This window comes from Poeciliopsis prolifica, unplaced genomic scaffold (genome assembly GCF_027474105.1).
Source record: "Poeciliopsis prolifica strain line A6 unplaced genomic scaffold, Auburn_PproV2 SCAFFOLD095, whole genome shotgun sequence".
NCBI lineage: Eukaryota > Metazoa > Chordata > Actinopteri > Cyprinodontiformes > Poeciliidae > Poeciliopsis > Poeciliopsis prolifica.
The window spans coordinates 533064-552451 of NW_026562470.1; the positions used below are offsets into that span (position 1 = coordinate 533064).

The window sequence follows — 19388 nt, forward strand, 5'->3', positions numbered from 1 at the left end:
TCACGTCCCCCCAGGCGGACTCACCTCTATTTCCGTCAGTCTGAGTGATACATTCATTAGTGACTGTTGCCCACCATTAATCTACTATATTTCCATTGTTCTCGCTCACCCCACTCCATCAGGCTACCGGACAAAGATGCACATTTGTTATTCATTGATTGTTCAGTAAAGTTAACATTTTCTCAAAGACTCCTGAAAGTATTCTAAAGAATCAGTTTATTGAAAATCTTTTACCCGACTTTATCAAACTCTACCTTGAATCGGACTCACCATCAACCTTAGCACTTAAGAGATTTTCTGATTCTACAGGTCTGGCAGTAATAAAGGTGCCCAGTGGAAAGAAATAGAAAATGTGGTGATTTGCAATTCATTTTTTATTTAATTATTTCTAAGCTTGATTTAGATGTTAATAAAGAAAATGTAATCATATATAAAAATTATTTGACACATACATAGCACATACAGACATATTTTGAGTTACGGTATCAAAGCTCATCTTTGGATTTCTTTTTCTTTGCTTCCTCTGTCTTGAGAGTCTCTATGTACTCCCTCCTGTCTTCGTCCTCCTGGAATAACATGGAGTTAAAATCTCATTTTAACACAGAAAATATTTCAGTTTTCTCACTCCTAAAAACTGTTGCATAATTTACCTTAACTCTGTCTCTTTTGGCCTTTTTCATCTCTTTATCCATAAACCTAACCAAATCTTTTATGTTCCTTGGCCCAGAATAAACCACCACCTTGAAGTCACAGAAGAAATATTCCATGCTTTGTAATTTGTAAACAGGCAAAAAAAAAACAAAAACATTCTGATGATTTACTGCTGAGAATATTTCAATAAATGAACCAGTGAATAATACATACCCTCTCAGCGTACAGAGCCGGAAACAGGCAGAGGGATGGATAGGAACCCTGCATTGACATGTTGATATCATTGGCTGAGGCGTCGATTTGAGCTATGACCACATCCTCCCAATCCTTGACGACTTCAGCCAGCTCCTCCCACAGTGGAAACATGGCACGGGACATTTCACTGTATGACAGATCTGGGACCCAACAGACAAGAAACAGTCGACAGCTATACACTACACTGACGAGATGAATAAAACCAAGCATTAACTCCTTAAACTAGATGGCAAGAATATAATAAGCATGAAAGGGTGTTAATCTAGACCAACTCTCTCTCCACCCTTCTTGATTAGTGGATCACACAAGACACTGACAAAACACTTTTACCAGTAAGACTTTTTGGTTGACCAGTTAAAGCAGGAACCATGCTTATGACCCAAAGTTTAGATGTAATGTTCCAAAAGTCAAATATTCACAAAAAAACAACTAGTGACAAATGTTGTGCTGGTGATGTAGTAATTTGACATGCAAGCTAGTCAGCACACAATTGTACTTGCTAGGTCAGAACCATAAACTTTTATTGTCATTTTGAAGCCAAAATGTGGCGCAGTTAGTAGCCCAGTTGGGTTTGATTCCCAGGGGTCTTTCTGCATGGCGTTTGCATGTTGTCCCTGTGCATGCATAGCTTTTAACAAGCTATGCATTGTTAAAATTAATTGAAGGCACAGAATCATCCCACTACAGGTTCACATCTTCAGCTTAGAGACTCGCCTGGTATAAAGTTATCATTACATTACATTTGCAATGTAATGTAATGATACATTCTGGTCCCTCCAAAATATTTTGGAGGGACCAGAATGTAATATCGTAATTTGTTGTGAGTTCATTTACTGTGTTGGTTTATTTTTTTGAGCGAGGTGATGTTCATTTTGTGCAACAGTAGAAAAAAACATACCTATGTCTTGAATATGAAAAAAATAATCACATTTTATTAATCATTAAAGAAAGGTTCAGTGAATGTGCATATGAAACTGGTGGGTTCGGTACCTCAGAAAAGATTAAGAACCTCTGTATTAGGTGTGTTGGACCAGAGACATAGAGTATCTACAAGTCACAGGACCCCAGCCCCAAAGTGTTTAGGACCACAGTGCTAGATGAAGAATTTATAAAAATCTACAGAACTTATATCCATATCAGAAACTTAACATATTAAAAATAAGAAGTCATTCTCCACAAAAAAGAAAAAAAATCTCAACAGATGGAGATAATGCCTGAGCATCAATGAGCTTCAGAAGTAATGAATTTTTAAGTGATTTTATTTTATTATGAGTTTGTCAGCACACTGTAAGCTCCAGTGATCAAGTGATGACATTTTGTTGCCAATTTCACTATTGTGTCTTTTTGCAATGACAGTACAATATGTCCAAGTATGTAATTTGGACTTGGTCAAAAATTTCTGACCATTTTCATGTAGGAGCAGTTCAAACTGAGCTAGAACAGAAAAAGTTTTCCTTAACTTTAATTATTAATAAAGATTACACTCAACTGTGAGTAAAGTTTACTTACAAAACAAGACAAAAACAGTCTTGTTGGGGTTGAAGGCTACTTTCTCCAGAGTCATTCCTACCAGCTCCTTAACGGGTTTCTGATCCCATCTTTCAGGGATAGGCTCACTCATCAACTTGGGCTGTTTAAAGCACACAGACACGTAACAAACCAGACGCATAGCTTCATGCCAAAATGCACATCTGACTGTGATTTACCTTAGCCTTGCCTTCAAGGTAGGACTGGCAGAACTTTTTTATGCTCCCAACGTCCAAAGTCTCAGACAGCATTTGGTAGGTTATTTGATCTGTCAGATTTACCAGTCGGATGTGAGGAGCGTCAAAGTGCCGAACCCGGAAGTACTCCATGAGTCTGCCGTTACGATGTTCATCCACATTCACCAAGACGAATAGGATCTGGGGAAAAACACATGAAAGCCCACTTTCAACAATCAGGACACCAAATGAGCACTTTGTGATGAATGGCTTGAAATGTGGACCAGATAAGATCTGGAGTAGATTTTTCTGTTCCCGTTTAACGACAGAAACAAGTTTGATGGTGAATAAGCCAAAATCAGGAGCTTCAGATATGAAAAATCACCAAAGATGATCACCTATCAGTCTGATCTGAATGATGAAAACGGCACACATTGGGAACAAAAAAGTTTGATAATATAAACTGAGAAGAAAAAAGAATAAATAAAATAGTCACAATAACTGTGAGGAAAGTAAAACAAAAAATTATGCAAATGCAAGAGGAATTTGAAAACTTAATCTTTATACCAGTATGTTCATAGCTTGAGTTTTTGTGTTGATGCAGTGCTTAAGCACTTCCTTAAATAGAATTATGTCACCTTAAAAATTTAAAAGATGGAGGTGACTTTTAGAAAAGGGCATTTGTGAATAAAACCTTAGCCAGATGATAAAGTCATTAATATCATAATTTAATACTTCATCCCCTCTTACACCATATGTCATTACATTAAAGATTAAAAGCAGAACAGATTTATTGTACGAAGTTCAGCTTTAAAAATCTTTCTAAAAGCATTAAAGAAGTTCCAATTGAACAAATTGAGTTGTCTGAATATGTCACAAAACACAGGAATTTATATTTAGAGAGATTTTTTACATTTACATTTATTACATTTCTCTTGCAGAATTAGTTTTTTTTTTTTAACAAAATCATAATTTGATAAAAAGTTGCCATTGGAAATATGGCGGTGTTCACAGAGCAAGCAGTGTCTGTCACAAAAAATTAGTTTTCAAATGTAAAGTATTTAAGTAATTGTTTCTCACTACTGAACATGTGTGAATACTATCTAATTTTGCTCTGCATTCAACAAGTAACAAAAAACATTTGAACTGACACATATCGCCTGCAATGAGATTGGTAAGCAAAATTACTGTACATTTAAAATAACTTTTTTGTTTGTAGTAGTTGTGCTTTTTAGCTGAACAAATGCCTGAACAGTGACCAGTCTGCCATTTTGGATGTTGAAGTTGCAACACAGAGCACACTGTGCCAATTATCACAGTTTTGTGCACTTATAACCTGTTCAGCTGAACCCTTATCCACTTGGATCGAGTCCACACTTCAAAAGATTTCAGCCTGAGAATGAATAGTATATCTGCTGGTGAGCTTGATTAGTCAACAAGCCATCTGGCTGATTAGAAACAAGCTGGAGGTATGAGGGAAGAGAGCAGAAGGCAGGCCTGCCTAAGATCAGTAGACTGTGCACTGCTAGTGAATAATTAGTAGCCACCCATGCACACCTACTAGAAGGAAACAAATGCACCCAGTATAACACTTTTATTCTATTGGTTGAGAAGTTGCAAGCAATGGTACTTTTTGTTTCAAGGGTGAGCAGAGAGAGTTGATCTAAGCATAGACAAGTTTTTAGTGCGAGGAGAAAGGTTTGAGAAAGTACAGTGATTATTTGAAAGAGAGCAGATGGCTGGGGTACACATTTTGAGAAGACAGACATGAAGTCCTGATTTCAGTCTGAAAATGTGTGCTCTCAACATATGGCAGAAAAATTTCCCCATGCAATTTTCCAATAATTACTATGTCGTCAGGATTGTCTATTTATGGGGTTCAAAGTACGGAGACCATAAGTTGGGTTCAGGGATTAAAGTAAGAATTGAGTTTAGATTAGGGAAAAGTTTTGGCCTTTAGAAATTAATGAAAAATAAATGGAATTCTATGGAAAGTGATGGCAGAAAGACAGTGTGTGTGTGTGTGTGCATTGGTGTCTGTGTGTGTGTTTGTGTTTATACCTTCAGCCTAAATGCCTCTGCAGCATTGTAGAAAGCAGAGAAAATCTCTCTAAAGTCCTCAGAGCTTTTGTTGACAAAGAGCAAAGCATGGTTCAACACAGGAGAACCGAGGATCTGTGAGGCTGTCTGCAGGAAGAGGGAGAGAGACAACAGTCTAAGATTCTTAGCACGTCCAAATAAAAAACAACTCAGCAAAAGACTGGAAAGTCCACTGAAGAATTTAAAAATTGTCTGATATATATCCTGATTGAGACAAAAGAAGAAAACAATAGTGTTAATTAAAAATTAAAAACAGTGTGTGCAAGTTTGAAATGTCTTTCTCTTTTGGTTTCCATAAATTAAGTGCATATCAAGGATCTCTGCAGGTTTTCCAAAAGATTTCTTAACACTTAAATCTGTTTTTCACTGACTTTCAGTCCAGAACCATGTCTGTAGTAAATGATGCTTTTGATCCTTTAGGCATGAGAATACAACAGACAGCTTACCAAAAAGCCATCTGTAAACTGGATCTTCAGGCATCTTATCACAGAACTCTATTTGGTCCCATGTTTTTATTGCATCTGGAAATCTTTGAAATATACCTGGCCGTCATATTCAGTAACTGGATCCATCTGGTAGACAGAGATGAAAACAACCAGCTCCTCTTTCGGTGTATCTGGCTTCATTGTGTACGTCTGAATGAGCTGAGACTGAAACACACGCAGAGATGAGATGGTAGGAAGGATGGATATATAGAGGGAAAGCATCCCAAAACATGGAAACACACACACAAGCACACGCATGTACATATATGTAAAGATATATATATCTCTATATAGAGATATATATATAGATATATATATTGATATATATATGTAAAAAGTAAAAAGACTGTCGGTCATTTGGCAGGTTATAATCAACACCCCTCACTGATGCACACAGAAAGACATCATAGACTTTCCACAAAGATTTCATTGCAGAGGCAACTAAAGTCAATCAGTAAAAAAATCCTTTCTGAATATCATCTCATGGACTCTGAACTAAATGAGATGATATTCATCTCATGTAGAGATGAATATCAACACGCTGTCAGCTTCTGACCGGAGCTGACAGCATGTTGAAGAGTAATGGCGCCTTTAATTCAAGTATCCATTACAGACCTCAAAAAGCGCATGCCCGGATCGAGCAGGCAATAAAAAATAAATAAAATAAAAGTTAGAAGGTTTATATGTTTTTGTCGTGACTATACTTTTTTGAGCAGCAGAACAACATCTTGAGTCACAGTATATTTGCTGATGACTTCATCATCCTGCGTCACAGCAAAGCGGATGTCAGGGAGGTCGATGGCTGCAGCATAAAACACCTGAACGTACTCATGGTTCAGCTCCTTCACACAAACAAAGACAGGTTTATACTTTGAGTAAAGAATTAACATTTGGATGGAAGAAATTCAAAGATGTGTTTGTTTACCTTGAAGAAACCAACCACTATTAGATCGTCTGTGGCCTCTAATTGGCTCAGATCTGTCATGAGATCAGCAGATGTCCCCGCCCTTCTTTGTAGCCAAGTCAAGATGGAAGCTGAACTCTGAGGAACTTCATCATAATTAAAAAAAACTTACAATGAGTATATTTACTGACAGTAGAAAAGCATAGTGGCTTTTTCAAAAAGCTTAAAGACAAAAATAACAATAAAACCTTTTCCATAATTTTGATGTTTTGCTATAAAAATGAATAGAACTATTTTGAGCTTCAAGTCTGAACACAGCTAATTAGGAGAAGTTATATATTAAAAAAAGGTGAAATATTTGCTTTATATAAAATGTCATGAATCTGAAACAAATATTAACGAATGTCTCATCCATTTGTTTTTATTTTATAGTTTTTTTCACATTTCTAAGTTATTGAGTTTTTATTTAAGTTTAAGATGCCACCCCAACTCAAATGCTGGCCAATCACAACAAGAAATAATCACATAAAATAATAAAGGACATATTCATGCTTAAACATGGAATGAATATGATTATTTTCAAATTGATTTTGTTCTTTATAACATTTAATTGATTTGTAACATTTATTTTTATGGGTTGCAAATTGTTTTTAAATGATCACATTCAGAAATCATTATTTATGATTTTGATTCTTTATATGTTTCTATATTTCACTGTGGCTCTCAAAAGTTTTAGAAAATGTTCTCTCTCTTATTTACTTATGCGCTCTGGTGGCTGAATCTTTGGTTTTAATAAATCAACCTTTGTTTGGTGTCAGTTTGTTTATTTGATTAGCGTTTCTTCTTTATGGCAAAATGCATCTTTATAAGTTTTTATAAGTACTGGTGATAATGACAGCAATGGACAATATGACCCAACATAAAATATTGTTTTGCAGTGAGTTAGGCTTTAGGGTTAACCCTTCGATACGCCTGATTCAGCTGATTGCAGTTCAGCAAACACCTGTCAATTGAAATCATCTGGGCTGAAGCAAGGAAACTCCTAAAACACGCAGGGCAGTGAGCCTGGAGGCCCAAAACATAGTTGAGCATAGTTGTAACCACAACAACCACCTTTTTCTATGCATTGTTATTTTAATGTGATATTATGCTGTTAGTTTAAAATAAATTTCTTCTTAGTAGTTTTACAGGGTAATGTTTTGACTGCATTGAAATGTCATCTTACTGTCAGTTTTAAATGGGTTTTTTAAACTTTATTAGTGTTAAAAGTTAAGTTCTTAAAGCATAACCATTAATTGGATCTTTTAAGTAGCCATTGGTCACAGTGCCTCTCGATGGATTCTTTAAGACAAGATCATTGTTTGTCTTGTTCATGATAACTTATAAATATGTTTATAAGTTATTGAAATAAATAAATATGTTTGACATTTCTCAAAGCTATTTGTGTCCAAAAAGTGTTGCATAAGCCACAAATGGCAATGTGTAGCAGAAATATGGAGGCAGATACCTGGGCAGAGAGCCGGGTTGGTTACATCTCCAGAGAGGTAGAGTCTGATGCTGGGCTGTCCGCTCACATGGAGCTTTTTTGCCAATTCTTTTTCCTTTGTCACATCAATGACTGCCAGCTTGACCTCTGACCCCTGAAGCTCTGCAGCAGCAGCTTTGAATGCAGCTTCAACACGATGACCTTCTGATGTCAGCGGAGTGTCTGGCAGACACAGAGTGGGAAGACGAATGTTAGGAGCGTCTTTTCGAAGGGTGTGTTTCGCACATGTGTAACTTATCTACCCCTGAAAGTTAAACCAGCTGTGTGTTTGTGCGTGTCAGTGTGTGACTTACAGAAGTGCACCAACAGCTGCTTGTGTTTTCTCAGAGCCCTTTTAAAGTTTCCCTTTCCAAGTTGTAAAATGCCTTCCTTCTCTGGTATCATGGTGTTTCCCTGCAGGTCAAGTTGTGCATCCGCTCCAACGGACACACACAGACAGAGCATCGCTCCAAGCAGCAGCAAGCCCAGCTTCTTCATGACTGACTAGCCACAGTTTGGTTAGCTGGACACTGGACGTCTTTCACAAGAAAGTCAGACTGTAGACTTATAAAAGGTGGGTGTATATCTCACTCTCTCTCTCTCTTTCTGTCTCTCTCTCTCTCTCTTTGTGCGTGCGTGTGTGTGTGAGAGTGTGAATGAATTTGTTATCTGCTAACGAACTCAACAATCAGTTGCTTATTAACTTCCCTCCCTGAGGCCTGCTGTAATTCTGCTATTGGCTGCTGCTCGTATCGTATCAGGTCCTAATATCAACACGTCCTTCACCTGCCAGACTTTAAAGGTCAAGAAGGAAAAGGAAACAACTACGTTGTAATTCACAAAATGCATGGAAGCATAAGAAAATAGTAAAACAATGGTCTAGTAAAACAAAGACTAGAATAAGTATTTTTATGCATAAATATACTTATGCATAAGTATATTTATGCTGGATTTTCCCTTATCAAAATGATGGTCAATGTAATATCAAATTAACAGTTTCAGACAGATTTGCTTCAACCAAAATAAATAGCATAAAGAGTCTGAACAATTGGTAGATTTGTTGCTTTGCAGCAAGATTCAAGGTCCCAGTTCCAGCCCAGGGTCTTTCTGCACAGAATTTGCAAGTTTGCAAGATTGATTTCTCTCCATGTACTCTGACTTCTTTCCACAGTGTTGGCTATGTTAATATTAATACGCAAACTGTCCTTGTCAGTGGCGGCGCCAGGGGAGCCCTAGAGGGTGCTATAGCTCCCCCTGGAAAAGTCATAGCACCCCCTAATTTAACATTACTTATATGTTTGTTGCAGCATTTTCATCAAAAAAATAAAAAAATAAAACGAAATTATGATATACTGAGTTAAAAAAATAAAAATAAAAATCCCACAAAAGGACTTGAACTTTGTCTAGGCGTATTATCACTTCGAGGAAACAATTGACATGATGTAGGCTCCGCCCCCATGCAGACGTGGACCAAGTCTCCCCCAATCATCCCAAGGTATTTGTCAGCAACTGACCAATCAGCGGTTGCAGTTTGTCAGAAAGTGTATATCCCTTTTCTAGATGAACACTTTGATGACACTGACAGTGTTTATCATAGCACAGCAAACTACCATGTTAGTGAACACGAAGGTAACCGGCAGTAAACATATCATGTTTTTATCATAATAGTGACAACAAATCAAGCCCTGAAGCAGTTAATTAGGCAATTAAATAAACACAAGTTAATTTAAAATACATAAAAAACAAATATGACAATGTGAACCTTTGCACGTGACGTCACTCTCTCCACCACAATGGTTGTCCATAAAGCCTGTAAAACGCGTTCTATATTTAGTTGATTTGTAGTAAAATGGCCACACGGTGCTGCGCAAACAGACAAGGTCCAAACCAAACTTATCTTTTAATTTTAATGAGGAAAGATGCGGCTGTCAATCATGACTGGCAGCTGCTGCTCTAACTGCAGATTTACAACGTTTTTAAGGCTGTTCCGGAAAACGCTGTTGATGACATCATGACGTAAATCGTTTGGTGTGAATTCAGTCGGTCAGTCATTTGATCAACGCGTCAGCAGGGAGGCGGTTCGGCGGTTCGGCTCGGTTTCTAAGCAGCTGTAAACACCGCCGTCTGAACCCAACCAGGTGCGAGACGTTCAGACATCGGCTCGATTCCAGCAGGAAGAAACCAGGAATAAACTGACAAAAACAAGTTGAGCCGCTCACTTCAATTCTTCCGATTCTCATTTCTGATCTACATCATGACGCTTCGAATGATTCAGTGACGTAGTTGTAAAGGGTCAATACTTGATATGTCCTTCGTCATGAATGCTGTTTTAACCTAAACAATGTAATATTATCTGGAAGCCATCTGGCTAATGGCTCCAGGCTTCATGCTGACAGCTAAGCATCAAATAAATGCAAATCAGTCTGAAAAATAACAATACTAATGTGTGTATTGATAACTATAGGGAACCCTAACCCTAAATCACTCAGTTTAAGTTAGCAAAAAAATAACTGAATGTCCAAATTGTTCTTTTTTTATGAGAATAAAGTCCACAAAAGAGTCCCGTATCCTCAAAAAACAAACAGAGTCCTGGAAGCAGTTCTCCGTTTCAATCCAAAGTCCCAATCCAAAATGAAATGTCCAAAACCTCAACCCCCCCAAAAACAAATGAAAAAGAGTGGTACCACCAAAAGTAAAGTCCAGCTCTCACCAGGAGCGTCTTTTCTTTCCCTTCGGTGGTTCCTCTTGCACCGGGCAATCCACTTTCCAAATGCACGACCTGCGGCACTGATCGCTGTTTTATGTCTTTTCTTAGATGATTTTAAACTTGTTTTAAACATTCAATCAAGTGGAGTCTCCCGGTGCACAGATCTGACGGTGTGCGTCTTCCTCTCCGTCTCACACGGCCCTTTTCATTCACTAATTTCAACCACACCTAAACCAGCATAATACTGTTTTAAAGAGTGGAAATACCAATAATTTAAACAATGAAATAGCAGCAACTGTTCTACAAAACACTTTGATGCATTTACTTCTTTAATGTATTTATTCAGGAAAGAAAACAAACTTACATTTTTGATATACATAAAACCAACCTTGTAAATATTTTGCAAATATTAAAGGGTCTTAAGAACATGGTTTTTAACCAGGGGCTGCATATATTTTAACATATCTGTTAAAACTGTCATAATGTCCTGGGGCAGATAATCTGTGAAAAATAAATAAATAATCTACCTCATCCTTGTGATCTTACTGCTATCTGCAGAAAAGCGCCACTCCTGGTAGGAGAAAACAAATCAGAGGCAGGAGGATGGTCTTAAAGTTGTCAGTCACTCTCATATATGTGCTGCTCACACCCTCCTTCATACATGAAACTGCCTTTTGGTACAGTCGCCTGGCCTCTCAGCCAATACTGGGTGTGTTTGTTTCCTGAAAGGGGGTTTGCCTGTGTGGCTACTATCGATTGCATCAACCTGAATCATCCATTGGATGTAGGGAGAAAGAAAGATGTCAGCTTTTTGCTCCGTAGTACACTCAACATCATCATCATAAACCTCCCCAAAGGACCTCAATTTAAAAAAATCTGAACTAAAGTTTTGATAACAAAAGTAAAATTAAAATAAGTGACAAAAGATAATATTCCTTACAGTCTGAGGTGTTACAAACATGTTAAAACTGTTTCTGCTTCTTTTCTCATTTGAGGCTTTTAACAACTTCAAATATTTATAGAAAATATCAAAAATACACTTAGTGTTCACCTACTACCATATGCATTTCAACAATAAATAATCTAGGAATGCTTATGAAAAATACCTTAAAATGCTTAACACATCAACCTGTATCAGCTGTTTGAGATGTATGGCAAGCATACATCCTTCCAGTCGTTGCTTTCACATGCTTATCTGTGCAGAGTCATCTGGATGTTGGGGCCTAACTGCAAGCAACTATTAAGGTGTGATTTTTCTTTCCTGCTGTGATGAATCTTAAATGTGACTTTTCCCTTCTTGTCAAAGAGAAGCTACCTTTATTTTGAGTTAAAAGTGCAGTGTAGGCAGCATATGATGCAGTCGTATGACAAATTAATTAGCAAAATTTGCAACATATTTAACGAGATCCTGAACAGATGGCGAAAAGCAGGAGCTTCATGGTTTGGGGTCATGTCATCTTTCATAAACGTACAGTTTCTCGCCACATTGTGGACAGGAGTGATGTGCATCTTGCAGTCGTCTCATGCACAGTGGAATCAGACAGAAACCGCAGAATAACCTGAAACACAGAACAGTCAGATCCACCACCTGAGCTTCAACACTGTGATTCTTCTGTGTGTACATGGATGTGTGTGTGTGTTTTGCTCCCACCCCATTAATGCCATAATGACACATGAGCACACAGCAGTCCTCCCAGCGACATACGTAACATTACTGGTAACAAGCTCGAGGCAGTGAGGACAGCGAACAAATCCAGGAGAGTCTCTCAGACTGTTCAGTATGATGGGAACTGGCTGCGGCTGGGACACAACCGCGACTGTCGGAGCTCTGCTGCCTCTGGAGGCTCGTTCACCAACTGCCAACAAGAATAGAAACATGAAGCCAAATATTTAAAACAAATTAGTATCCAATAGTAAATGACATTTAAAAAAATAACTCGGTACCTTGTATAAGTGGGTGGACTGTGACTCTGGAGTTTTCAGATGATGTAGCCACAGCAGTTTGCCCAGAGGGTGGAGTCAAAACAGGAAAAGCACATGGGTAAACTGAAAAAAGGAAAAACAAACAAAGAAATATAATTATCACAAGTTGCAACTGGTTTTCAGTGACGTGTGGCAGAGCCTCACCTGTCATCATAGAAAAGTAATATATAATGATAAAATAATTTACATTGCTATTTTCAAAAACAAGCTGTGGTTTGTACTATAAAGTACTTTTCATTTAACTTGACCAATTCTGATGATTTTTTTCTTCAAAAATCAGCTTTTTGAAGAAATTTTTGCAATTTCCCATACAAATACTCAGAAGTGCAGCAGGTGAGGCAGCAGCGAGCCTCACCTGGGATCGATCAACCGCTCACTAACTGCCATTCTCTGTCGCTCTTTCTGTTTGGATTCTGTGGGAGAAGGTATGAAGTTTTTTTCTGTGTTCAACAAGTGCAGTTTAAGTGAAAGTTCAATTACTGTTCTTGTAAAATAATATGCTTTGGAGTACTTCTACCTAAACGGTGATAGAACTGTGTTAGCAGCTATGTAGCTGCTCGTATGCTACATGAAACATTGCGAATGAAAATGCAACATCCATGTGCTGAAAATTGTGTTCATGGTTAAACAGACGGTGTGGAACACTGATGAGAAAAAAAGCCTGTTTTTGACGACTATTTTCTGCTATTTGAATGCAGGAGCATTAAAAAAGCCTTCAGATCATCTGCTGTCTGAGCACCGGCCGAATCAACTATGCTACACAAGTTGATATGGTTCTTTGAAAGTTCTCTATGCACTCATCATCTGTCAAAACTGCACTCTTTAAAACGTATTGTACTACAATGTGTACTGCCCACCTGTGGCAGCATTACTGGAAAAGCAGTATACATAAACTCCCGGTCACTTACAATGATGGCATGAGGATGCTGCTTAGGATGCCAAGATGGAGCAGTGGCAGTCAGATGATTGATTGTAAATGCTAATGTACCAACTTGTGTAGGTTAACAGACTCTGTAAACAGAATCATTCTTACTCTGACTAACTCTGTTCAAAGCTGAGTGAGGTTCTTCTCTAGTTCATGAAATCACTGGTGCCTCAGTTTGTATGGCATTGGATGATGATTTTAATTTCAGTCTTTTTGATGTTGTTCTGTCTGTTTTTGTTTATTAAGGACATATATGTGGACCATATTTGTGATTTGGACCATATATGTCGTTTGATTGATTGATTGACTACTGAAAAGATAAAAAATAAATGTACAAGAAATTTATTTCACAATATATACTTATGAAGAAATGGCTTCATTTGCTATTTTAACCCCTTGCGATAAAGCGATAAAAGATTTATCACAAATAGAAGAAATTGTTAAAGAAGGAAGGCTTTCTCCTTGGCTGGGTTTTCTAAATTGTTGAAGCTGAGAGAGGCAGAAACTTCTGGACCCAGCAGACATTGTGCAGAAAATGTAGAAGTATATTCAATTCTAAAGGTACAATGGTTTACAGTAGTTCTTTCAAAAACATTTAGGGGGGAAAGATAGAGGTTGTCAATTATTGTGATTAAAAAGATATCAAAACTGACCAAAATAAAAATCGGATGAGTGAAAGTTTCCCAAAATGTCCAACTATAGGTTAAGCACGTTTAATTGGTGCATCTCTGATAATGTCATGTATAAAAAGATAAAGTTTCTCTAAAATCAGTGAGAAAAGCTGTGGCATAACTGAAATGTAACTAATGTTTAAAGAATGGGGAGGTAGACATCTTACCGGCCTCTCCATATGTTGGAGGAGGTGTAGATGGAGTCTGGGTGGAGGTATAGACTGGAGGAGAGGAGTGGTTATTTTGTCCTGGAGTCTGAATGGAACAATGGCTGTTGACTTCCTCATATGAAGGTGGTTCCATCAGCAAATTATCCAGTTAACCAGGTCACTGCTGAGACAGAGGGTAAACCAAATAAAGCAATGTAAAACTTCCTGTCCCCTGTAAGCGGAGGGAGGCTACCCTCTCGTTCACCGGGGTAAACCCCAACGTACAGGCGCCGAGATGGGGAGCAACAAGTATGCCCACCCCTGCTCGACGCCTCTCACCGTGGGCAACTCCAGAGTTTTTAATAATCTGTTGAACAATTGTTAACCCAAATTTTGTAGTTTCTGCTATCTCCTTAATTGTTTCCCCTGCTTGATGCATGCCAATGTTTTGACCCTTCTCAAACAGATTGACATCCTTTCCACAATCACAGGATGTGTCTTTTGATATGGTTGTTTAAGAAATTAGAAAAACCTCATTGCACCAGTTGAGGTTAAATGACTTGTTGCCAGCTGAAACATAATCGCCCTGCAGTATATTACCAATAGGAGGCTTGTACCTATTTGCTTAGTTAATTCCAACTTCATTTCAATGTGTTGGAATTAACACATTTGATTTTTTAAATCAAATTGATTTTTTATAAAATTGATTTCTATAAAATCAAATTTAGCATGATTTTATAGAAAAGTAAACAGTAAATGGACTGAATTTATAAAAATAGTAAATCATTTAAATCATTTATATATATATATATATATATATATATATATATATATATATATATATATATATTTGTATTATATTATTGGAAATGTAAAACAAAAATGTGAAGAAATATATTTTACTATGTCAATTTTACCATGATTTTATAGAAAAGTAAACAATAAATGGACTGAATTTATAAAAATAGTAAAAAAAATAGTAAATCATTTAAATCATTTATATATATCTATATATATCTATCTATATATATATATATAGATATATATATATCTATATATATATATATATATATATATATATATATATATATATATATATATATCTATATATATATATATATATTTTATATATTTAAATGATTTACTATTTTTTTTACTATTTTTATAAATTCAGTCCATTTATTGTTTACTTTTCTATAAAATCATGGTAAAATTGACATAGTAAAATATATTTCTTCACATATTTTGTTTACATTTCCAATAATATAATACAAATACAAGATTTTAATAAATCAAACAAAGTTGTTTTAGTAAAAATGATGTCTGAAAACTGTTGTTGGCCTGAAACATGAAAACGGTTTCTCTATTCACCTCTTAGTTCTCAGTTGCTTTGGTGCATTTGTAAGATCATTTTTGACATTTGCAAAACAGTAAGTTTATTTCTGAAAACAGCATGGATCACCTGCAAAAGACTGTTTCTTTCTCAAAGTCATTAGTTAATCTCTCAAAATTGAATAGCTGTAACAACAAACACGACTGTCTCAAAATGCAAGTTCTTGTCTCATTGTGTTCAGATAAGAATTAATTAGTCACATTGATTAGTCATGTTTCCAACAGTGTAGTTTACAGGGATTTGCTGTTGTAAACTATGGTTATAGTTTAGCCAAGTATTGTTTGTCATTAAACAATACTTGTTTTGATGACAAGTATTGTACACTGTAATTATGGGAAATCAATGGCAAGTGAATGGACAAGACTCACATTTATACTTTTACTGTATTTTCTTTAATAGAAATAACAGAGCACAAAAAATAAAAACTAAAGAAGCAATAGGTAAAGGCCTATGAAAACGAAAGACAATAAGGTAATGATGAGTACAAGCTCCCGAGCAACAGTTTTGGTTTCTTTTAATTTTTGGTAGAGGTGGATGGGATGTGTTCAAGTTCATTGTACATGTAAATAAATGTAAAAAATTTCAATAAAAAGTTAAATGTTAAAAAAAAGAAGCAATAGGACTGTTTCCTTAAGTATATGAAAATGCAGTGCTGCAGAAATACAGTCTTTCCATCTTCATGCTGAGAAAATATTCTACTTAATTCTACTGATTCTACTTGTCTCTGGCTGTTGTCTCCTTCAAAATCCTTTTCCTTCCATTGTCAGAAATGTAGCATATCGTTGTCTCTGTGTTGCTCTATGCCGGTGGTGCCCAAAGTGGATCCTTGAGGGCCGGAATCCTGCATGTTCTAGATCTCTCCCTGGTGGTAGTAACAACCTCCTCAGCATGTCGATGTTTAAATGAGCCGTCAAATGATGGCTCATTTGGCTGGATCCAGGTGCGATATACCATAGAGAGAACTAAACATGTCGGATGCCAGTGTTCACCTGTCCTCCGAAGCGACTTTGGGCACCACTGTTCTATACACTATATCAGAGGTTTCCAAAGTGGGTCGTGGTGGGCCGGCATCCTGCATATTTTAGTTCTCTCGCTGGTTTAACGCACTTGGATCCAATGACGGCTCATTAGAAGGACTAAGAAGAACATTGACATGCTGTTTGTTACTACCACATGGGAGAGAACTAAAACATGCAGGATGCCATTGCTGGCCCTCCACGACCCACTTTGGGCACTCCTTCGTATAGGGGTGCACTATATGCAACCCTATATGGACAGTTTTTATCTAAAGCGTCACACATTTACATTTTTGAAGAAACTCAGGATTCACCTAGGAGCAGTGCTTGCTATAATTTATGTGTGGATGTGCCAAAACTTTCTCCAGCTAAACAGAAACGAAACTGAAGTCATTATTTTTGGACCTAAAGAGGAACGATCTAAAGTCAATGCACAGCTTCAGTTATTACAACTAAAAACTAGCGATCAGGCCCGAAACCTGGGAGTAGTGATGGACTCGGACTTGAACCTCCAGAGCCACATAAAGACAATTACAAAGTCGGCCTTCTATCACCTGAAGAACATCTCCAGGATTAGAGGACTAATGTCTCAGCCAGAGCTAGAGAAAACTCATCCATGCGTTTATCTTTAGTCACATTGATTATTGTAACAGTGTCTTCACAGCCCTGTCCAACAAATCAATCCTCCAGCTGCAGCTGATCCAGAAGCTGCTGCTCCTGTTCTCACTAGAACCAGGAAGATAGAGACATAACAGCAGTTTTAAAGTCCCTCCACTGGCTCCCTGTAGCTCAAAGAATAGATTTTAAAATACTGTTGTTAGTTTATAAATCACTGAACGGTTTAACACCACAATACATCAAAGATCTGCTGTTGTTGTATCAACCTTCCAGAACCCCTCAGGTTCTGGTTCTGGTTCTGCTCTGCATCCCCAGAACCAGAACCAAAAGAGGAGAAGCAGCTTTCAGCATCTATGCACCAAAAATTTGGAACAAACTTCCAGACAACTGTAAAACAGCGGAAACCCTGACTTCCTTTAAATCTCAACTAAAAACACACCTGTTTAGATTTTTATTTGAAATGTAATATGTAACAATGTATTGTCTATTATATGTTGCATTCTTGTGTTTATGATGTAAAGCACTTTGAAATGCCTTGCTGAAATGTGCTATACAAATAAAATTTGATTGATTGATTGATTGATTGATTTATACAATACAATTATACTTAAATATTGAAGTGCTTGGGACAATAAAACAAGAAATGAGGCATGATTAAAGACAATTGGACAAAACACTTAGGTCCCATCTCCAACTGTGAAAACAATGTTCTGTGGGCACCACAATGTTTTATCCAAAGTTTACTGCTGCCGAACAGTAATGGTTTCTGATATTGGCGACATGGACAAGGGTGTGACCAAGGCCAATCAGGTGGGGGGGCAGAGTGAGGAATAGATAAAAGCAGACATTGTGCTCCATCCTTAGCTTCACGAGGTGTGCTAAGGTGACCTCACAAGAGCCCTGCACTGGATGACTCCAAAATAAGTTTGGAGTCATCCAGCGCAGTGTCTTGTTTTACATATAACAAGCCACTGCATCATTGTCTTGTTATATGTAACAAGACAATGTTACATAATGTTGACACCAGAAATAGGACGTTAATGAGCTGTCTGGGTATTTACAGTTGAAATGTAAAGCCTCTGCTGAATGTGGAGCAGTGATGGCGACGTGGCAGGAGTTCCTCCCCCACGCTACTGAACAATGAGAGGGTGTGTGTGTTTAAACGCTGAGATTAGCGCTCAGCCTGTTTAACAGGAATTCAACAGACTTAAACAGACACAAACACAAGAGCACTGACTTCAGTTTCACACTTCAATATTCAGCTTGTCTGCAAGTACAATTATGATGTTAAAAATAACATCTAAAAATAACATTTTGTAACTTTTTGTGGTTACTTCATATTAGGAGTCATTTGAAAATGATAGTTTCTGCTTAACAGTTGCACTTTTTATGAAAAATGCCGTTATTATTTAGCCGTCCATGAGATTCAAGTAACCAAAAATTATGCAGCTGTTCTTCTGAACCAGCAGAATTAGCCTTTAGACATACCTGTTGAATGTGGTCAAGTCATTCCGGTTCAAATGGGGTTTCATTCTTTTGTAAACAAGACATCCAAACATCTAAGCCTGTCCACTGATCCTATCCTAACTGGCCCCTTCACATTCATCACAAGCACCAGGTCCAAAGACAACACACCTGCAAGGTTGTGATCCAGACTTTGAACAGGAGGAAAGAGGACTTATAGGAGTAGTGGCCTTACCTCAGACAAAGGAGTGACTGGTCGCCTGGCCGGTGGATGCAATTCATGCTGATAGGAGTCGTGACATTACGACTTGAACCTGTTTCCCCTCAGGAATTAGAAACATTTCACTTGTTACGTGTTGAAACCAGCTTCCTGGTTTCCTCCTGAGCGGAGACGACACACTCACTGTGTGCCTCACCCAGTCACTCCTATATAAAGAGGCACACAGGCAAATATAGGCAGGAAAATACAGCAGGTGTGTTTGTTCATAAAACTGTTCTTTGTGTGTTGGGAAAGAATTCGTTAGTGATTGACACTAACCTTCATTTAAAATCATTTTTTTCATTAAGTTCCACAAATATAGAATTGTTTTCATATTACAGATATGTCGTATTTCAGCTTCTTTGAAGTATTTAGAATCTAAAACTGTTATTTACGTTAAGAATTGTTGGTTGAACATAACAAATGTGTCTGAATATTAATTTAAAACTTGCAATGGAACATTTTCTTCACCTAAATCATGTAAAATTTGTAAAATTGTTGGCACTTATGTTTTTTCTTTGTTGTGTTTTTGATCTTTCTTGTGGGGAGAAGCAGCTATTAGATAATGAAAAGCAGTTAG

The 19388-nt window shown here is 37.2% G+C and overlaps 2 protein-coding genes across 4 annotated transcripts; both read right to left on the reverse strand.

The window, feature by feature from the left end:
* Positions 1-356: 356 nt before the first annotated feature.
* Positions 357-8474, reverse strand: zgc:136472 (uncharacterized protein LOC678514 homolog). The gene is made up of 11 exons (XM_055023076.1): positions 7938-8474; positions 7606-7806; positions 6120-6244; positions 5899-6036; positions 5252-5359; positions 4671-4796; positions 2613-2810; positions 2416-2536; positions 865-1046; positions 651-740; positions 357-566 (listed from the first exon to the last, which is right to left on the reverse strand). The coding sequence occupies exons 1-11, from the start codon at positions 8119-8121 to the stop codon at positions 486-488; spliced, it is 1554 nt and encodes a 517-aa protein (XP_054879051.1). The 5' UTR covers positions 8122-8474; the 3' UTR covers positions 357-485.
* A 1588-nt stretch (positions 8475-10062) lies between these two features.
* Positions 10063-18934, reverse strand: LOC129353726 (lipopolysaccharide-induced tumor necrosis factor-alpha factor homolog). Of its 3 annotated transcripts, none has more exons than XM_055023083.1 (5): positions 18785-18934; positions 14077-14239; positions 12275-12376; positions 11982-12186; positions 10063-11889 (listed from the first exon to the last, which is right to left on the reverse strand). In XM_055023083.1, exons 2-5 carry the CDS (start codon positions 14210-14212, stop codon positions 11784-11786), a joined length of 549 nt encoding a protein of 182 aa, XP_054879058.1. In that variant the 5' UTR covers positions 14213-14239; positions 18785-18934; the 3' UTR covers positions 10063-11783. The 3 variants fall into 3 exon arrangements, with proteins under 3 accessions (XP_054879058.1, XP_054879059.1, XP_054879056.1); XM_055023084.1 differs by lacking the exon at positions 18785-18934 and adding an exon at positions 18574-18767 and having other exon boundaries at positions 14077-14242; XM_055023081.1 differs by having other exon boundaries at positions 10064-11889; positions 14077-14242.
* Positions 18935-19388: the final 454 nt, after the last annotated feature.